We start from the raw sequence: 19502 nt of genomic DNA on the forward strand, positions 1-19502 counted from the left end.
ACGTGACTCAGAGGGTTCTTGGGAGGACCAAAGAGAGTGTGTGTGTGTGTGTGTGTGTGTGTGTGTGTGTGTGTTCAAGTGCTTTCTGACAGTAAAAACCCTAGAGAAACGTAAGCTTGGCTGAGCCAGGAGGAATCCTGAGATGTTTGAGGTTGAGATCGGGAAGGGCCACACCTTCCCACAAACCATCTGCCCACACAGAAAGACAAAGACCACTAGACCGGACAGACCATTGGTCACACCCAGAAGGTCACTGTGTATGATATAATTTTCCTTTTGTCAACAAGTGGCTTTGTAAAATAGTCCTTCAGGTTCATTTGTGTGTCCCATGTCTTGATTTAGACTGTAAGCTCCCAAAAGGCAGGATGGGTCTTCCATTTCTTCTCTACCCCAGGTTGTCTGAACAAGGACCTTTATTCAGAAGCCCCCAAACTAAGACTGCCCTCACTTCTCTTTTCGGGGGATGCTAATAATATCCTGAGCCAGTGAAGAAGAGGAAGAGGTGGAGGGGAGAGAGCCACTTGATTGGCTAGCACCATTCTGAGGCCATGCCATGACTGGCAACTTGCTCTTGAGGTAGGAATCATAATTCTCTGGTGTCAAAACTCCAATAAAACTTAACAGTATCCAGTCCAACACTGGTTTCATAACTAATAATGCACTCTTCCCCACACCTGGGGGAAGGGGGAAGGGAGAGGGAACATTCAGGGAGTCATTTGATGTCATGTTGCCCTAAAAGCCCAGGACTAGTACTGTGCCCTACAAATAGTAAGCCCTCATCAAGTTTGTTGAATGAAATAAGAATTTGGAGGGGAGAAGAGAAGAAACTGGCCTTGACTGTGGGAGAGAGATTGAGAGCATGAGGGACACAAGGAGACAATTTCACCTTGCCGCTACAGATGGGGTGGAGGAGGGAGAGGTACCCCCCCATGGGGGAGTTCTCTCTCCCCTCCCCCTACAGTCACAGAGGAGAGTGCTGAAGAATTGGAGGGGGGTGGGGAGTGGGGCACTCAGCCCCATCTCCTGCATCAGGTTTCTCTGTTGGAGTTTCTTTTTTTCTTTTTAGTTTCCGCTTGTTAAATAATTAATATAATTAATTTAAAATATAAAATACACAGTGTTCTTTCTCTTCTTCTCCTCTTCCGTTTGCTTGGGGGTGATTTTAAATATAGGTCTCATCTTCAATGGGCAAAGGGGCTTCAGGGAGGGGCATAGAAGCCCCCCAAGACCCCATCATGTGAGGGGATCTGACCCCCCCCCAACATTCCCCCTCCATGGGACCCCCATGGATAGAGGACACTTTCTGCCTTGCCCGAGGCCCCTGGGATGGTGAAGGGGGTCTCTCCTAGGCAATGGCTCTGAGCTGGCCATAGGGGGTCCTGGCTTTTTGAAGGGTTGGGAGGGTTAAGCAGGCAGGGGTCCTAGCCCTGGAAACAGACAGGCCCCAGCATGACTCCACTCCGCCTAGGAGGGGCCCCCAAGTCTGAGAAGGAAGCATCCAACACAGGAAGCTGCTCCAGTAGAGGTGTTCGAACTTCAAGCACTGTTCGGCCCTGATGTGTCTTAGGAAAGAAAAAATAGGATAAGAGGTGAAAATAGAGATGGGGTCCCTATTTTACAACTGCCACCCCAAAACTGTAGAACTAGGCTCCTTCTTCCTTGGGTTACCCTGGAGAAGATCACTGCTCCCTATTCCCCTTGGCCTCCATCACCAAGAGGTCTTTGTGTTTCCATATTTGGAGCCCATAACTTCTTCCACTGTCCCCAGCAGATCCCTGGTCTCCTCTCCCCATACCTGGCAGCCGTCTCTGAATTCCTTGACATAGGGACTAGTCTCTGGGCTCAGTTCATCCTCATTGGCTCCCCGGAGCCGGAGGGGCCCATCCTGAGCCCCTCCTGTACATGGGTAGGAGACATCTTGGTGAGCAGATACACTGAGCAGGCGCAAGAATGTGAGCTGTACCACACCCACTGGGGATCCCCCAGAGTCCACATAGGAGAACTGGAAAAAAGATAGGAATGGGCGCCATCAGAATAGAGACTGGGGATTTGTCCAGGAAGATAAGCAAAAGGTTGAAGGAGAGAGAGATAGGGGTGGCAGTGAGTTGAGGAGACATGAGGCAGCAGAATGAGAAAGGGAAGATTAGGAGAAAGAAAAAGATGGGGGGCCCGAAAAAAGAAAGAGATTAGTCAGGAGAAGAGCTGACGGGAAAGGAAATAAAATAAAGACTCAGGGAGTGAAGCAGTGAGGCTCAGGGAGGTATGAGGATGCAGAGGTTGGGAGGGTAGCCTCACCTGTGTGATATCATCCCTAGGTGACACGCAGGTTTCTCCTCCTGCCGTGAAGTTACAGAAAACACGGAAAGCATCCCTGGCACAGCCTTGGTTAGGGTCAACCCAGTATTCACCTAGGTGGGGGGGGGGGCAGGAGAAGATGGAAGGGTCAGGACCATTTTCCACCCCTTCCCCACTGTCCATCCCATCACCCATTTCCCTTTTCTTTTCTGTTCCACATTCCCAGCCCCCCTATTCCTATCTACCTTTAAATTATTCACACATACACACACACACACACACACACACACACACACACACACACACACATATACACACCCCTAGGCCCACACATTCTTCTCTCTACTTGAGGCTTGCAGCTGAAACCTCCAATATGTGTGGTCTCCCCCATTAGAATGTGAGAGCAGAGGCCAGCTCCTCTTCTGTTCCCCCCAGGGTTTAGCCCAATGCTTTGTACATAAGATATTCTTACTCAATGCTTTTTCATTCATTCGTGCAATCATTCATTCAATATTCAGATCTCTCTATCACCCAGGCTTCTGTTTCCCCATATCTTCCTTTCCTCCCATATCAACCCCTTCTCCTGTGATTCCCCCCTCTGACCATCAGGAAGCTCAGGGTGACACAGTCTCAAGTCCTGACAGGTTCGGGCTGGGCTCTCCTGGGTCCCTGCAGGGCGCCTCATTTGTTCAATCTCATCCCGGAGGGAATCCAGGGAGCCAAATATCTCTTCCAGGCCCCCAGGGGCCCCAGGGGCTCCCCCAGCCTCTGCAGCCTCATCCTCCTGCATCAGCTGGCTCGCATCTACTGAACGCCGAGACTTCTTGGGCATCTGGATGGGCAGTGGCTGGATCACCTCTCCAGGAGGACCCTAAAGGACAAAAAATTTAATGAGAGGAAGCAGGAAGATGGAAACCAAAACTTTGGAAGACAGAAGTGGTGAGACAGACAGCCAGAGAAAGTATCAAAGGCAGAGATGAAAAAATGAGGCAAATGGAGAAAGAACACTCCCCCTCACTCACCGGATGTCCGGGTGGACCTTGGACGCCTTTTTCTCCCTTGGGTCCAGCTTGACCCTGATGTGGGGAGACACAAAGAGAGTCAGAGGATTCATAAAATCACTCAAAGGGATCATAGAGATACGAGGAATCCAGGGTTAGAGAATAGTTGGCAGTGAGCGGTAAGAGGTCGCAGCCTATCAGATGGTCAGATGTCCTACCAAGCCTAAAGTATCAAGTATCGAGGCCCATTTCTAAGAGCTGCTATTTATACCAAGGTAGGGAGTAATGTCAAGTCTAATCTGGGGGGACATGGAACAGACCAGAGGATAGAGTTGGCTGGGGGAGGGGAGGGAAGGGGAAAGGCTCACTCACCGTTGCTCCTTTGGCACCTTTGGGGCCAGCAGGTCCCTATAGAGAGAGGACAAGGGGGACAGAGTGACCATGGAGAAATGATGGATGGAGAAGCAGAGGAATGACCATGGGGTCACAAAGACTGTACATAAATAGGGGCACTTCTGGGTGGTTGTGGGGGAGAATAATGAGGGCTGCACTGGAGTATTTAGGAAGATATTGGGAATATTGGAAAAGGATGTTTTCAAATTCCTGGGAACAATTAGAAGTTGAATATTACTAGGCTAAGGGAGATTTGTGAAAGTTATTGAGGTATATGAGTGGGAAGAAGGGGACTACTGGGGGTTGCTTGATGGAATATTTGAAGAAGCAGGGAGGAAAGGTTACTCACAGGAAGGCCAGGGGGTCCTCCAGGGCCAATTGGGCCAGAGGCTCCAGGGATACCCTAGAAGGAGGAAAAGTCTAGTTAACCCCATTTTGTATACCCCCTTCCTACAATACTAAGCCTCCTCCAAATTTGCTCACCCTACAATGAAGACACTCCACTAATAATAAAGTCTTCCCTCCAAGGACTTTAATATTAATCTCCCCCTTCTGGTTCTCCCAGCCCTCAAGCAGATTTAAGGTTGATGCCCACAGAGTGATTAGGGAAAGGCAGTCCTAGGCCCCTCCCTCATACTCACCGTCTCTCCCTTCTGTCCGTGTGCACCTTGGGGACCAGGAAGTCCTCGATCACCCTTTTCCCCTTGTTCTCCAGGAGGTCCAATCAGGCCAATGAGACCAGGGTGACCCTAGGGGAAGGAATAGCATAAGACAAGAGGTACACAAACCGGGCAGGGATGTGAGGGGATCAGAGGACAGGAAGGGAACCATTAACCATGGCCGTTAGACCTCTTCCTTCCTTTGGTGGAAAGAGGGCTCTGTTTGGAAGACAGGGTCAGTGACCTTTATACAAAAGAGATGTTAAGGGAGCACAGGGGAGGGTAAGGGAACCCACAACGTTGAGGTAGGGGATATTTTGCATCTTATTGGAGGATGTGGCATTATGTGCCCAGAATTAGAAGAGAGGATAAGCAGTCCATCCAAAGTTGGCTACCTATGTGTCTGTCTCTTACCTTTTCTCCTTTGGCTCCAGGGTCACCCCTGAGCCCAGGGAGGCCAGGAGGTCCCTGTATGAAGACAGATAATCATTCATTATGGGGTAATAACCAGCAGGCAGGCCCCATCTCTTCCTACCCTAAATTCCCTCTCCCTTTCTCCGTGTCTACAGCTGCTTACTGTCCTCCACCCACAGGACCACCCATCCTCAGGGTCCTGCTCTCCCCCCACACACACCCTTCCCCTGGGGTCACTCACCACAGGACCTGGAGGCCCAGCTGGTCCAGTGGTTCCAGGTCGTCCCTGTTGTCCCTATAGAGGTGAGGGGGGAAAACAGGGGTCAGAGAAGGATGACTACCCCATGAGTCTTCTCCTTCCCATCAAATAACTAGTAACAACTCCCAGGTCCTCGGTTCCCATCCCCCATCTCCACAGGCACTATTTATCCCCTCTTCAGTCCACTGTGACTCACCACTGAGCCTGGGATTCCCCTCAGACCATCAGGGCCTGGTTTTCCTGCTGCTCCAGCTGGACCCACTGGTCCTGTCTTTCCAGGAGCCCCAGCAGCACCCTGCTCACCCTGAAATACATAGAAGGGAATCAGAGAAGGCTGGGGGAGTATAAGTACAAAAGATGGTCAAAGGGAAGGAACAGGCCAGGGTAGAGGACAAGAAGAAGTTAATGCTTCCATAGAAAGACTTGGGGGTATAAAGAGGGTTAGCCCTCTGAGCCAAGGCACATGAAGATACAAGACCAGAGAGGCAACAGAGGACTCTCTAGGGGTAATGGGCCAGGTTTAGGAGCAGGAAAGTCCCCATGGTGAGGTGAGAGAGAATATGAAAGTCTTCCAGGAGCTACTCTCTCTTACCTTGGTTCCCTTCTCTCCTTGTCGACCCTCAGGGCCAGCTGTACCCGCAGGACCCTAGAGGGATGGGGTGAGAAAAAGGAAAAGGGGTTAGACAAAGGATAGAGAGCAGATAAACACAACTGTCTCCTCCCTACTTCACACACAGAGCTTCCACTAGCACCACAGAGAAAGAACCAGGGATAGGAACACCACTGCCATCTCAACACCATCTAAAACTCTGTCCCACTAGGGACTCAGTCATCTCTTTGATGGCCTAGGGGGACCCCAGGGTCCAGACCCCTTCCCTCATTTTTAGCTAGTATTTATATAATCCTCTAAGGTTTGCAAAGTACTTTAAACATTATCTCATTTGATCCTCAAAACCACCCTGAGAGGTAAGCGCTACTATCACTCTCCATTTTACAGATGAGGAAACTGAGGCTGAGAGAGGTCAAGTGATTTGCCCAGGATTATATGGCTTGTAAATGTCTGAGACAGGACTTGAATAAAGGTCTGGCTGACTCCAAGTCTAGTACTCTATCCATTATGCCACTTACCCTCTTGCCAGGAGGTCCAGGGGGACCATTCTCTCCAGTAGGACCTGGGGATCCCTGAGGAAAGGAGAAAGAGATGGAGCTATCAACAGTGAAGAGATAATGGAAGCTGGGAACTGAGGATGATGAAAATGGAAAGATTAGGGAGAGGTTACACTAGAATCCAGAGGCTGGGAAAAATCTGGAGGTTGTGAATTGAAGGGTCTGAAAGTTGAGGTGGTCAAGAATCACAGTCACTCACAGGCTGTCCAGCTTCTCCATCCTCCCCTCGGTCACCTTTAGCACCATCCTGACCCTGGAGAGATGGAGGGGTAGGGGGTTTAGAGGAAGACCTCCACCCTTCCTAGAATTGTACCCCCATGCTTTTCTGTCTTTCCAATTTTATTACTCCCTCAATTAACTACCAATGAATCAATCAAATACTTAGAAAGTGTATACTATGTGCATACTGGGAATGCAAGCACAAAGAATGAAATAATTGCTAATCCTTATGACTATGAAAGCCAAAGAAATAACTCCCACTCCCCAAATAATCTATCAAAACCTCTGCCCCCACTCCTTCCTACCCCCTTTCCCAAGGGCAATACTTACTCGAGGACCCCCTTCTCCAGGAGGGCCAGGGTCACCAGGAAAACCAACAGGGCCCTGAGGGCAAAGGAGAAGAAAGGAGCTCAGTCACAAGGCCCTGAACAGACTCACCACCCATGCTGGAGCTGTCACAGCCCCACACAGCATACATCCCACCCACCCAGCCCTGATTTCTCACATGCCTACTCCAGTCATGTTGCATGTTCACTCCCTTCAAGAGACAGGAGTCCCTCCCAGAATCCTTGCCCCACCCCACCTTGCTGTCCCACACCTTAGGGTTTGTGGAAATAGAACCATCCTTCCATCCTCATTCCCTCAAACTCTCTGGGTGACCCTTACTCCATACTCACAGGGTTTCCTTTCGGGCCATCATCACCGGTGGGGCCCTTAGGTCCAGGTGGTCCAGCTTCTCCTGGTTGTCCTGACTCTCCTTTCTCTCCTCGTTCCCCTCTAGGGCCCTAGAGAGGGACGAAGGTGATGAAGAGACACAAATGGGGGGACAGAATAACTGAGATTAATGGAAAGGTCACAGGAGGTCAAGAGAATAACAGGCATGTCCCATGCCCTCAATTGACCTTGCCCATTCCTCCAATCCCAACCCCTACCCCCTCCTGGAAGGAATGGGAGTGAAAGAAGAAGAGTTCAGGAAATAAATAGATCCAGATAAAAGATAATCCATGTACCCGATCCTCTTAATAGTCAGTGAGGAAAGAAGGAAATGGGGGCCTGGAGGCATCATACAGATCCAGAGACCTTAGCTCCCCTGGCAAGAACTAATAATACAACAGAAAGAGTCACTGATGGGAGGAAGGAAAGGGAAGCTACTGGGTTTTCAGTGCCTCAGGAGGTCAAGATTTAGGGAAAGTGGATATCAGCTGGGGGTTAGAGATGTCACTTACCTTGACTCCAGGTTCCCCAGGGACTCCTGGAGATCCTGACTCTCCTGGTTCCCCCTATAATGAGATTGGGGTCAAATACAGGCCCTCCCCATCCCACCTCCCCTTAGACCCATTCCTTCTCTGCCAGACTCCCTGCCCCCTTTTCTCACACTATTCCCTACCCATCTTTGCCCAACAACCAGAAAGATTCCCCTCCTCTTTTCCTCCCTCTGATTTTCCCTGCCCAGCTCTCCAAACCCATTTCCCCAACAGTTACCTTTTCTCCAAGAGGACCCTGGTTTCCAACACCTCCTGGGGGGCCTTGTGGACCCTAAAAAAGGGACACAGTGATAAAGAGTTACCACCCAGAGAGGAAACACTTTACAGAGATGGAAGAGAACAGATGGGCCTTAAGGACACAGCAGAAAATTAGAAGGGGGAGTTGGAGGGACTCCTTGATGGTCAGGATAAAGGGGCTGAAGGAGTGTAACTCTTCTTCCAAGGAGATTTCTCATCACTGAAGAGAAACTGAAGGATGAACCAAATGGCCTGGGAGGGACATCAAGGCAGGAGATGAGAGATACTTACATCTGCTCCATTAGGTCCAGCAGGGCCTCGGGGTCCTGGTGGGCCAGGTGGGCCCTGAGGAGAGACAGAAACACATAAACAAAGGGAGAAAGAGAAGAGGGGAAGAGATACAAGGAGACAAAGAAACAGATAGAATGAAGTCGAAATGGAGAAAGTCAGACTTTAAAAGAGTAAGGGACAAAAGTGGAAGTGGCCAGGGATCAGTTAAAGGGGTCTTTGAGAGTTAGTAAAGGGGTCACAGACAGGTCAGAACAGGGGTTATTGAAGAACAGAGGAGGGGTATAGTAAGTCAGTGGTTAGCATTGGGGGGTCAATAGAGGGGTCACACTCACCATGGGTCCCACATCTCCTGTCTCTCCTTTCTCTCCTGAAGGGCCTGGTAAACCCTGTGGGAAGACAAACACATAGAGACTGACATGAGGAAAAGGACTGGGGGCTTTCCTTAAAGAAAGGTCAAGGTTCCAATACTCTTTTGGTGGCATCCCCACCTCCCTAAAAAAACTGCCTCTTCTCCTCAAAATTTTTCATGCTCTGCTAATTCTATGCTGCCTCCTACTTCTTTCTGAAGTCCCCTGTACCATTCTTCCCTTCAGTTGGAGTTGGGTGAGGGAGACAGGCCCCATCTTCATCTTATCCCATGACCTTCAACACAAACACATGCAGAGAGAGCTCACCTGCAGGCCAATGGGTCCAGGAGGGCCATTAAATCCCCTTGTTCCCTCATCTCCCTTGGCTCCAAAATGTCCCTGGGGTCCCCGAGCACCAGGTTCTCCATCTAGTCCCTATACACGGAGGAGGGATTTGGGGGTTACATGCACACACACACACAGAGAACTTTACTAGGGGAAAGAAAAGAGGTCCCAGGTCCAGAAACTGAGGGGGTCCCCCAAGCAAAGTAGGGAGGCACTTTCATTGAGGAACAAGTGAATGACAGGGACTGGGAAAGGGCGTGTCAATAACAACTATGACAGCCCATAAATAGAGGAAAATTTTGGAGAAAGGATTGGGGCAGAATCAGGGAAGTCAGGAGTATCTGATCACTCACCGCAGCTCCAGGCTGACCCAGGGGACCCAGTGGTCCAGGGGGTCCAGGAGGGCCCTGGCAAGAGAAAGAGAAGGTCAATCAGAGATATCAAAAGGTACAAAAAGAAAAAGAGAGACAGGTAGAGTGGAAATGTGGCCAGGAAAGATGGGAATCATCAATGTTGGAAGGGCTAGAAAGACAGGCACATTAAGGCACTATTGGGGAAGCTATAAGTTGATCCAACCATTCTGGAAAGCAATTTCAAATCATGCAAGGAAAGTGACTAAAGTGTCCCTTCCCATTGACCCAGAGATTCCACCATTAGGTATATACAAAGATTGTCAGTGACTAAAAGATACGTCCTATAAAACCAATATAGCAACACTTTTTTGTGGTAGCAAAGAACTAGAAACAAAATAGATGCCCATCAATTAGAGGATGGCTAAAAAAACATTATGGTGCATGAATATAATGAAATATTCTATAAGAAATGATGAATAAAGAAAAGTATGGGAAGAGTTATGTGAACTGATGCAAAGTGAAGTAAGTAGAACTAGGAAAACACTGCATACAATGACAAGACTGCAAATGAAAAAGAACAACAGAACAACTAAAACTGAATGCTGTGAAATTATAATGACCAAGCTTGTCCCCCAAAAATGAGCTAGGAAAAGACACCTCCTTCCTTCTTCTTTTGGTGGGGTGTGGGGAACCATGGGTATAAAATCCTGCAAATAACATCAGACTTTTTTGATGTGTTAGTTAGAATTGTGGAATTTTTTTCTTCCTCTTTTAAAAAATTCTTTATTATAAAAGGTAGAAGAGAGAAACAGTGGGAAACGTAGTAAAACAAAAAGATATCAATAAAAATATGTAGTTTTAAAAGAAATGAGGCCAAGAAATCAGAGGTTACTCACATGTTCACCCTTGTTCCCTTTGCTGCCCTTCTGTCCAGCATCACCAACTTCACCCTGGAAGGGGGAGATATGTCGCATATAGGGATAGGAGACACAGAATGATGAATGGGAAATGAGAGATGATTAACACAGCAGGATTAGAAGGCCACAGTTGAGTTATCTTGAACCTACCCTCTTCAAGAAGAACCTGGGAATGATAATGGGGTGGGGAGTAAGGGGGTTTTGGTTGAATTACCTTGTCTCCATCTTCTCCTGCCACACCTGGGGGGCCAGCAGGACCAGGTAGCCCCACAGGCCCTTGGACACCATCCCGGCCAGTTGGGCCAACGGGACCTTTCTCACCCTGTGAGAGGAAAAGGGGATTGAGAAATAAAGTCAGACACTAGGGGGGACACATTGACCCTTCTCCCACCAAACCTCCTCTAAAACCCCTCCTCCATCATTCAATTCACAAACATAGTTCCCTCTATGTTCCCCCAAGGCCCTAGCTTATCCAGCAGCATCTTCATCATTCCTCAGCTCCCAGACCACCCCCAACACCTTCAATACAGAGACTTCATAAACATCCCTGTCCCATCTTCTTACACACACTCACCGGAACACCTTTCTCTCCAGCAGCACCTGGGGGACCCTGAGGCCCAGGTCTTCCTGGGGGACCAATGGGTCCTCCTGTACCTGCCACACCCCGCTCTCCAGGAGAGCCCTAGAGGAAGAGACAGGGTAAAATATGGGTTAGCAAGAGGAACTACTGACCTAGAAGCTCCCTAGAGAAGATTATTCTATATTGATTCTCCCTAAAAATAGGGAAAGTCCACATAATTCCCTCCCCCCATATCCAACAACACTCTCCTTGACTCTGAAAAGTCTAAGAGGAGTAATTTCCTCTCTCACTTGTGGCTCTTTCTCCACATGGAATGGGAGGAAGGACTCAATGACCTTTTCACGTTCTCCCATTTTAAGTTCCCTCTCCCTTAAAGACCCCAGACTCACCGCAGGGCCTGGGGGGCCAGGTGGACCTTCATTTCCCTTCAGGCCACCACCTCCCTGTAGAAAGAAGAGAAAAGAGAGAAGAACACAAAGAATCAGAAAAAAAGGCAAATGGCAGGTCAGAGAAATTAAGGGAGGTATCAGAGAATCAGGCAGCAGACTACAGAGGGCCAGCAATCACGAAGGTAGGAGTGAAAAGATCAGAGAAACAGGGAAATCAGAGATCGGGCTGAGGAGTGAGGAGGGTCTGAGGATGTTTGTCTGCAATTTGTCTATAATATATTTTGAGGTTATACTCACTCCAGTGCCTGGGAGGCCCCTTTCACCAGGGAAGCCCCTCAAACCAGCTGGTCCATCCTTTCCAGGAGCTCCAGGGGGGCCAGGGTCTCCCTAAATGTGGGGCATAATGATGGAGACAATAAGAAATAGGTATAGTCTCTTCCTAAACCTGGGGAGAGGATGCCCAAGGCACTCTCGCTCCCCTATACTTCCTCAGCCTCCCTTCGCCTGGATCCCCAGTCCCTGGTCTGTCTTTCCCGCATTCCCTATATTCCTCCCATCCTTACCTTAGTTCCCTCTTTACCAGACGGCCCAGTCAGGCCCTGCTCTCCTGGGGGACCAGGGGGGCCTGGATGGCCTCGTTCCCCCATAGGTCCTGACTCTCCCGCAGCTCCCTGTGGGGTGGAAACAGCAATGTCATGTCACAGACCCTCCTAACAACCCCCTAAATTATCTGTCTGACAACACCCTCACTTTCTGATTTCCATGATCTTTTGGGGGACAACAGGGGTTCTAAGGAACTCCCCACTCTTGGACCAAGTTATCTTTGGTGGGGGTGGTAGTGAGGGAGGATGCTTATGTGTGCAAATAAATGTGCCATCTTGTGGCTATACCTAGAAACTGCACCTTCCCCAAGAGCCCCAGGGAGATGGTATAAAGTCACTCAGAATGGAAAAACATGGAAGATTCCATATTCCTCTGTCCCCAAAGTCTTCAGAAACTGAAGCAACTGAAGGCTGGATGAGATTGCCCAAGGCCCCCCACCTCCAACTCCTCACCTGCATCACCGTCTCATCCAGTAACTACAGAGGGAACCATTTCATCCCTTCCCCAACAAGGAGACAGGAAGAGAAGCATGGAGAAGGTGGGAATGGGGGAGAAGTGAAAGGGCATAGATCCCTAAATTTGAGGTCTATCATCCTCCAGGGTAAGACATACCTGAGGTCCCACCACCCCTGGGGGTCCAGGGGGTCCTGTCTTTCCTTGGAAACCCTGGAGAGAGAGACAGAGACAGAGATTAAAGAGATGTGCAGTTGTGAAATTATCATTGGTGTCCAGCAGGGAAAGAGGGGTCACCACTGGGGCTATATTTAAATGATTCCATATGAGCTGTGCACCTCCACTCAAAAATACCTAAAATTGGGGCAGTGTGGGTCAGGGGGGCAGGAGGGTTACAGGGGGGATCAAGAAGGGATAGTCACTCACCACTTCTCCTCGTTGGCCAGGGTGTCCTGGAAGCCCATCCTTACCAGAGGGGCCCTAGAACAAAGGATCAAAGATATGAGGACAAGGGAGGGTAGAGAAAGGAGTAAAGAGTTTAAAGGGGGTGCCCATAGAAGGACAAAGGAAAAAGATTGGAGTATATATGATGCAGGCCTTTGAGGGAGGTTGTCGGGGAGGGGTAGTTACAGAATAGAAGGATAAAGGGGTTGGAAGTCAGAGATCAAGGTTATACTCACTGGGGGTCCTTTAGGGCCAGGGAAACCATTGGGACCCTGAGGTCCAGGAAGACCCTAGAAACAAGAGACAGGAATAGGATGGTAAGTCAGTGGGATAAAGGAGGGAAGGTGTGAACCTGGGGAGCAGATCACCCTCCCCACACCAGGACATGGCTCCCCCAAGCCCTAGCTCAGTGTACTACTCAGACACATTAGTTGCTGAGAAGACTGACAGTTATGGGTCAGACTCACCCTCTCCCCAGGGGGACCGTGGGGACCATCACTGCCTGACGTTCCCTGCGGGAGAGAAACAGAGTTAGGATGTCAGGGGCATCAACAAGCCTTCCCTTTGGAGAGGGAAAGTCAGTCAAGTAGGGGGAGGTATGGGGAAAGCTGGAGAGTGAATAAGTGACAAAAGGTAATGAAAGTAGAAGATTATGGAGGATATTTGGTCCAAGCAAGTGTCCCCAACCTTGGCTCCTGATTTTCCTGTGGCTCCTCGAGGTCCTCGTTGGCCTCGTGGACCCTAGCAAGATATTGGGGGAAGATGGTGAGACACACAGACACAAGAATGATTCTCCCATGCTTCCCAGGACTCTCTCCCTTTCACTCACCGTGGGACCACGTTCCCCTCGAGGCCCTGACTTCCCAGAAAGGCCCTGTGGAGAAAGGGATAGTGGGAGGTAAATACATCACCTACCTGCTATTCAGACCGCCTAAACCAGGGGTTCTTAACTTGAGGTCCACAGTGTCCATGGATAGATTTCATGAACTTGGATGGGGGGAAATTACATCTTTATTTCACTATAATTGGTTTCCTGTATAATCCTACATATTCTATTTTATGCATTTAAAAGCATTCTTCTGAGAAGGGGTTCACAGGTTTCACCAGACTGCCAAAGGGGTCTATGATGTGAAAACCTTAGGACTCTGCTCTACAGAGTTCCCCCACCCCCCAGAGAGCCTTCATTCAATCCTACCTTCTCTTCCCACAGAATCCTGCTTTCCAGACCTTTCAGAACTCTTCTAAACCCTACCCATAACCCACAACCCAAGCCCACCCCATCTCAGCCCCCAAACACACACTCTGCCCTCCAGCTTTTCTCTTCCACAGACTCCCCTCCCTTCTTACCCGGGCTCCCTTCTCTCCATTGGCACCAGGAAATCCAGGGAATCCAAGTGACCCCTGGGAGGGGGAGAGAGAGGAAGACATGGAGGAGTCATGGGATGGTAGATGAGCTCATAAGAAAGGCCTTAGGGGGTCTCTCACAAGTACAAGTATAACAGAGATAACACAAGTATAATGAAGTGAAAAGAACTCGGCCAGGAGTCAGGGGATCTGGGGTTTGCCTTAGCTCTGTTTCTGACTAGGGGGCCATCTCCAGTCACACTGATCTATATCTTGCCACTGGATCCAGATGACTCCAGAGGAGAAAGTGAGATTGGTGACTTTGCACAGACCTCCCTCACTTAAATCCAATTCACTTTCAAGTCGTGGCATCATCTTCCTGATGTCATGGTCCTCTTCCAGAACAAAGGACAAATAACAACAACAAGCTTCTGAGTAGCTGTGCAATCTTGGAGGACTCACTTCCCCTGTCTCGGCCTGTTTCTTCCTCTGTAAACTGAATAGGCTGAACTAATGGCTGCTGGCATTCTATAGCCTCTATTGGTCTAAAATAGGGAATCAGTAAAGGGGAAAGAAATATGGGATGTGGGAGAAGGAAACAGAATCGAAATGGGATTTCACAGCCTAAGCCTTACCTTGGGTCCCTGACGTCCTGGGTATCCAGGCAGACCAGGAACACCCAGTTTGCCCTGTGGAGAAGACAGAAAGAGCAACGGAGGTGGAAGGAAGAGGAGGGGCATGCCATCACAGAGAGAAATTGACCTCTGGCATTAGTCCCCCAGGCCCTTAGCCCCCTGCTTCCTCCAAGGGACTCACGTCTCCCAATCCCACTCTCCCTCCTCCAGACCTATCTGCTTAACGATTTGATTTCTCTATTTCTGTGAATGAATTTCTTTGCTCCCTTCCCAATCAGTCACTGAGCCCTGTTGATTCTTCCTTGTAATGTCTCTTAGATCCTTGCCCTTTTCTCTCCTGCCCTAGGTCAGGTGCTTCGGTCATCTGTTTATACTATTCTTACAGCATTCTAACTGGTCTTCCAGCCTCCAGCCTCTCCCTTTTCCTACCCAACCTGCATGCACTACAAGACCAACCTGCCTAAAACAGCCCTCTCATCAGATCATTCCATAGCTCCTAATCCTTCAGTGGCTCCCCTTATCTGTAAGGAGAAAATCCAGATTCCTCAGGTTGATCTTCAAAGCCCTCCATGCTCTAGCCATGACCTCCATGACTCATTTATTCACCCCTCCATTCAAGTAAGGCCAGTCTCCCAGCAACACCCCATGCTTCATTCTCATCTCTGGCCCTTTTCTTATGCTGATCCTCTCAGTACTCTCTCCTCAGATCTCATCCATCTTTCAAAGTTCATATTCAACCTCATTTTCCTCTATCAAAGCTTCCCTGGCCACCCCATTGCACTGACTTCTTCCTTCTCTAAACACCTTTTGGATGTAGAGTCCCACAATCTCACTTGATTACATAACACCTTGCATATTTCTTGAATCAACTTATCTGCAGCAATTCAGTCTTACCAATTACACTGTGAGATCTTCTACTGCTCCACTGTATTCCTGACAGCACTCAGCATGGAGCTGGGCATGCTGTTGTGCTCAGTAACTACCCAGTGACTTCATTTACTTAGACAACAGGTTGTCTCTCTAGTAAGCCAAAGGTGACCAGTCCCCCCCACTATTGCCTATTTCTCCTAGAAACCCAAGCCTCTAGGTCATAGGTTCAAGTACCAGTTTTATATAGATGTATATATCCAGCCCCAGTGTCTCTCCTGAGCTCCAGGCCCATATCACCAACTGCCAGTTTGGTCATTTCACACTGGAAGTGCCTGCCAAAGGCATCTCAGACTCAGCATGTCCAAAACAGAACTCATGTTTCTCCCCAACACACCATTCTCCCAAATTTCCCTATTTCTGTCAAGGGTACCACCATCCTTCTAGGCTCAAAGGTTCAAGCATTCTACACTCCTCACTGCTCACATTCCATCAGTTGCCAAATCTTGTCAATTCTATCTCCACTCTACTCATGTGGCCACTATCCTAATTTAGGTCCTTAATTCTTCTTGCTGGGACTATGGCAATAGCCTCCTAACTGGTCTCCCTGTCTCTAGCCTCTCCCCCCTCCAATTCTTCTTCCACACAGCTGCCAAAGTGAAGTTCCCAAAGCACAAGGCTAATCATGCTATTTCCCTGCTCAAAAAGCTCCAATGACTCCCTTTTGTCTCTGGGATAAATTATAACATCTACTTTGGCATTTAAAGGCTCTCACAGTCTGACTCAGGCCTACCTTTTCAGGTTAAGTACACATCATTCCCCTTTACACACTCTATATTCCAGCCATACTGGCCTTCTTGATGTTCCTTGGACACAATAATTCCTTTCCCTTCTGTTCCCTAAGCCTGGGATGTCCTGCTTCTTAGAATCATTAGATTCCTTCAAAGATGAGCTCAAGGGGCAGCTAGGTGGTGCAGTAGATGGAACTCTGGCCTTGGAGTCAGGAAGATCTGAGTTCAAATCCAGCCTCAGACACTTGACACTTACTAACTGTGTGACCCTGTGCAAGTCACTTAACCTCTACTGCCTCACCAAAACACACAAAAAAAGATGATCTCAAGAGCTACCTCCTACATGAGGCCTTTCCTGAAACAAACTTTCCTAGCTGGTAGTTCCCCTTAAAAAAGGAATATTCTGTATTTACTTGCTTATGTGTGTGTGTGTGTGTATCTATCTATACTTATATCTAGCTAGCTAGTTTTCCCCAACAGAATGTAAGTTCCTTGAGGGCAATAACTATTTGGTTTTTGCCTTTGTATCCAAAGCACATGGTGCCATGCCTGACACATAAGAGGCACTTAATACATGCCTGTTGATTCACTGATAGCTTGATTTGTCCCCCTTGCTCCCCATTACCTTCTCCCCCACAAGCCCAATGGGGCCTGGGTCTCCATTAGGTCCAGTTCTTCCCTTTGGCCCCTCAGGACCATCTTCTCCTCTTGAACCAGGCACTCCAACCTCACCCTAAGAGGGATGGGGAGAATGTGAGGATCAGGAGGTCAGAGCTTGGAGTAGGGAGTTGAGAGCTAAGGTAAGTATATGGATCATTTGGTGTCAGAAGGATTACTTGAGGTGGGGAAACACCTGTGATAGGATCTCTAAAAGGTAAGAGAGTCATAGGAGGTTGAGGGTATGCTCTTGGGAGATAGAGGATACTTGGGAAAGTCAGGGAGTTCCATGGCACTACCTCTGGAGGTAGTTGGGATGGTATTAGGGTGTTCAGGTAACATGAACAGCAGTGTAACATTGGGGTCATTGTAATATTGGGGTATGAAGGTGGGCCAAGGGGTTGGAATTGGAGACTCAGAAGCTACCTCGGGGATGGAAGATTCACTGAAGGCCCGCATAGAAAGGCCCTGAGAGCTAATGGAGAAGTTCTCATACTTACTCGGTCACCTTTCACACCCATGTCACCTTTAAAACCAGGAAAACCATCTTCCCCCTGAGAAGAGGCAAAGAGAGGCAAAGAAATAGGTAGAAAGGGTGTAGGAGGACCCCAGAGAGGCCAGGAATTAGGAGCTTGGAGGGTCATGGTGGTGATTCTGGATAAAGATTGGGAGGACTGGATAAGGAAGGACTGGAGGGTGAGAGGTAAGAGATGGAGGCTCAAAAGATGGGAGGAGATGTCAGGATAAAGCTGCCTGGAGTGGGGGGAAGCTATAGGAGTCAACTGAGGGTTCTCTCACCTTCTCTCCCTTATGACCTTTCAAGCCTCGAATTCCATCCACACCCTGGGAAGAGAGATGGAAAATGATTGAGAGACAAAGTTCAGGTTTGGAGAACAGGATCTTGAGATACAGAAATCCTTCTCCTGGCCACTCCCACCCCTGCCAAGTTCATCTCCCTTTCTGGCCATATGTTACCTTGACACCTCGAGGTCCAGGGTATCCTAGGGGACCCTGTGGACCAGATGGACCCTGGATGGAGAAGGAAAAAGAGAAATCACAGAAGGGTTGAGGAATGCGGTCACTAGGAGGTCAGGGGAACAGGGGTGGACATATCAGGCTGGAAGAACTGGAGGGAAACAGCAGTAAGCACTTCTGGGATATTATAGTGACTTTAGAATCACAGGATACTGAAAAGAGGAAGCAAGATCTCTTACCTGGTTCCCTTTGGTTCCTGGTGGACCCTCCTTTCCTGGATGGCCCTGGAGGGGGAGGGCGGAAAGAGAATGAGATCTCATACCATGAGTTCTCTTACCTCCCCATCCCTACATCCCCAACTCTAACCTAGCAACCATCAAATTCTTGTGACTAGCTAGAAACCTTTAAAGGCAAAGAAGATGGGAGGGAGGAATCTAGGGAGGGGAGAGGAAGCAAGATAGTATTGGAAGATCTTTGTGGGTCAGAAATAACAAAGTTACTCTTTGAGAATAGGGAAAGTCAAGAGACTGGTTCCAACATAACCAGGAGTAACCTGGTTATGCACTCATGCCAGGGTGTGACTCAGAAATTATGAGGAGTTAGGGGAAATCACTCACCGGGGGGCCATCGGAGCCAGGCATCCCTGGAAGACCTGGTTTCCCTTGAGGACCCTGCAAAAGGCAATAAGGAGATCACAGCTACAGGTAGCAAAGGTATGAATAGACAGGTAGAGCCCTACATAGTGGTATAGTCCCTTCCCACTCTCTCCAGCATACCTCAAGTCCCCATCCTTCCCATACTACTCCATCATCCTAGTCTCAATATGTCCTCTTTCCCTCTCTTTCCCATGACCCTCATTTTCCTAACCACCATTTGTTTGCCCCATCACCCCCATCACTCACCTTCTCTCCATGGGGGCCAATGGCACCTTGAGGCCCAGGAAGACCCTGACAGATACAAGAAGAGGGATGTCATGGGAGGATTGTAGAGTCTATTTCCCTCTATCCTCACAACCCTGGCCACATCCCTTCTCTTACCCACCACTGCATAGGAAGAACCAAAGCCCCCTAACTGCATTGCTCCAGTCTTAGTACTAACCTCATTGCAGTGACCAGGGACATTATAAGCTCTCACTCTGTACCAACTAACACCAAAGTTCTGGGTATGAGCTTAGGGTGGAGAAAGGGGCAATGTGTAAAGGCAGAGTGGGTGAGGCAGATCAGAGGGTTTAGAAGATGAAGCAATGGGGCTACTCACCTGGGTTCCTGGTGTACCCTGTTGTCCAGGAGGGCCAGGCTCTCCCTGGGGACCCTGGAGACAAAGAACAATATAGGGGTCAGCTGGGAAGGTAATATGAGGACTAACCCCCCGGTCACTAGAACAGAGAGAAATGAATGCAGGAGCACTGGACTATGAATCAGGAGACCCGAGTTCTAGTCTCAGGTCTACCACAGATGTACCATGTGACCTCTTTAAGCCTGAGTTTCCCTTTCTGTAAAAGGAAGGGGTGTTTCTGAGATCTCCGCCAGTTTTGACATACTATTGTTCTAGGACCCATGACTATAACTGAAGGCCAAGGGGCTTCTGGGAAAGGCCCATGGA

The 19502-nt window shown here is 48.9% G+C and overlaps 1 protein-coding gene across 1 annotated transcript in view; it reads right to left on the bottom strand.

Moving 5' to 3' along the window:
* Positions 1-250: 250 nt before the first annotated feature.
* COL11A2 (collagen type XI alpha 2 chain) overlaps positions 251-19502 on the bottom strand; it is a 35980-nt gene continuing 16728 nt past the window's right edge. The window contains 44 exon segments of the mRNA XM_027876265.1: positions 251-1562; positions 1796-2002; positions 2296-2408; positions 2899-3166; positions 3318-3371; positions 3669-3704; positions 4039-4092; positions 4331-4438; positions 4763-4816; positions 5004-5057; positions 5218-5325; positions 5614-5667; positions 6150-6203; positions 6388-6441; positions 6738-6791; positions 7085-7192; positions 7634-7687; positions 7890-7943; positions 8201-8254; positions 8533-8586; positions 8875-8982; positions 9246-9299; positions 10142-10195; positions 10377-10484; positions 10737-10844; positions 11132-11185; positions 11429-11518; positions 11695-11802; positions 12347-12400; positions 12614-12667; positions 12868-12921; positions 13099-13143; positions 13319-13372; positions 13461-13505; positions 13979-14032; positions 14611-14664; positions 16894-17001; positions 17426-17479; positions 17724-17768; positions 17901-17954; positions 18140-18184; positions 18518-18571; positions 18803-18847; positions 19158-19211. Coding sequence (XP_027732066.1) covers positions 1422-1562; positions 1796-2002; positions 2296-2408; positions 2899-3166; positions 3318-3371; positions 3669-3704; positions 4039-4092; positions 4331-4438; positions 4763-4816; positions 5004-5057; positions 5218-5325; positions 5614-5667; positions 6150-6203; positions 6388-6441; positions 6738-6791; positions 7085-7192; positions 7634-7687; positions 7890-7943; positions 8201-8254; positions 8533-8586; positions 8875-8982; positions 9246-9299; positions 10142-10195; positions 10377-10484; positions 10737-10844; positions 11132-11185; positions 11429-11518; positions 11695-11802; positions 12347-12400; positions 12614-12667; positions 12868-12921; positions 13099-13143; positions 13319-13372; positions 13461-13505; positions 13979-14032; positions 14611-14664; positions 16894-17001; positions 17426-17479; positions 17724-17768; positions 17901-17954; positions 18140-18184; positions 18518-18571; positions 18803-18847; positions 19158-19211 — 3294 coding nt within the window. The 3' untranslated portion in view covers positions 251-1421.

This window comes from Vombatus ursinus, unplaced genomic scaffold, assembly GCF_900497805.2.
Source record: "Vombatus ursinus unplaced genomic scaffold, bare-nosed wombat genome assembly UNPS02014811.1, whole genome shotgun sequence".
Classification (NCBI taxonomy): domain Eukaryota; kingdom Metazoa; phylum Chordata; class Mammalia; order Diprotodontia; family Vombatidae; genus Vombatus; species Vombatus ursinus.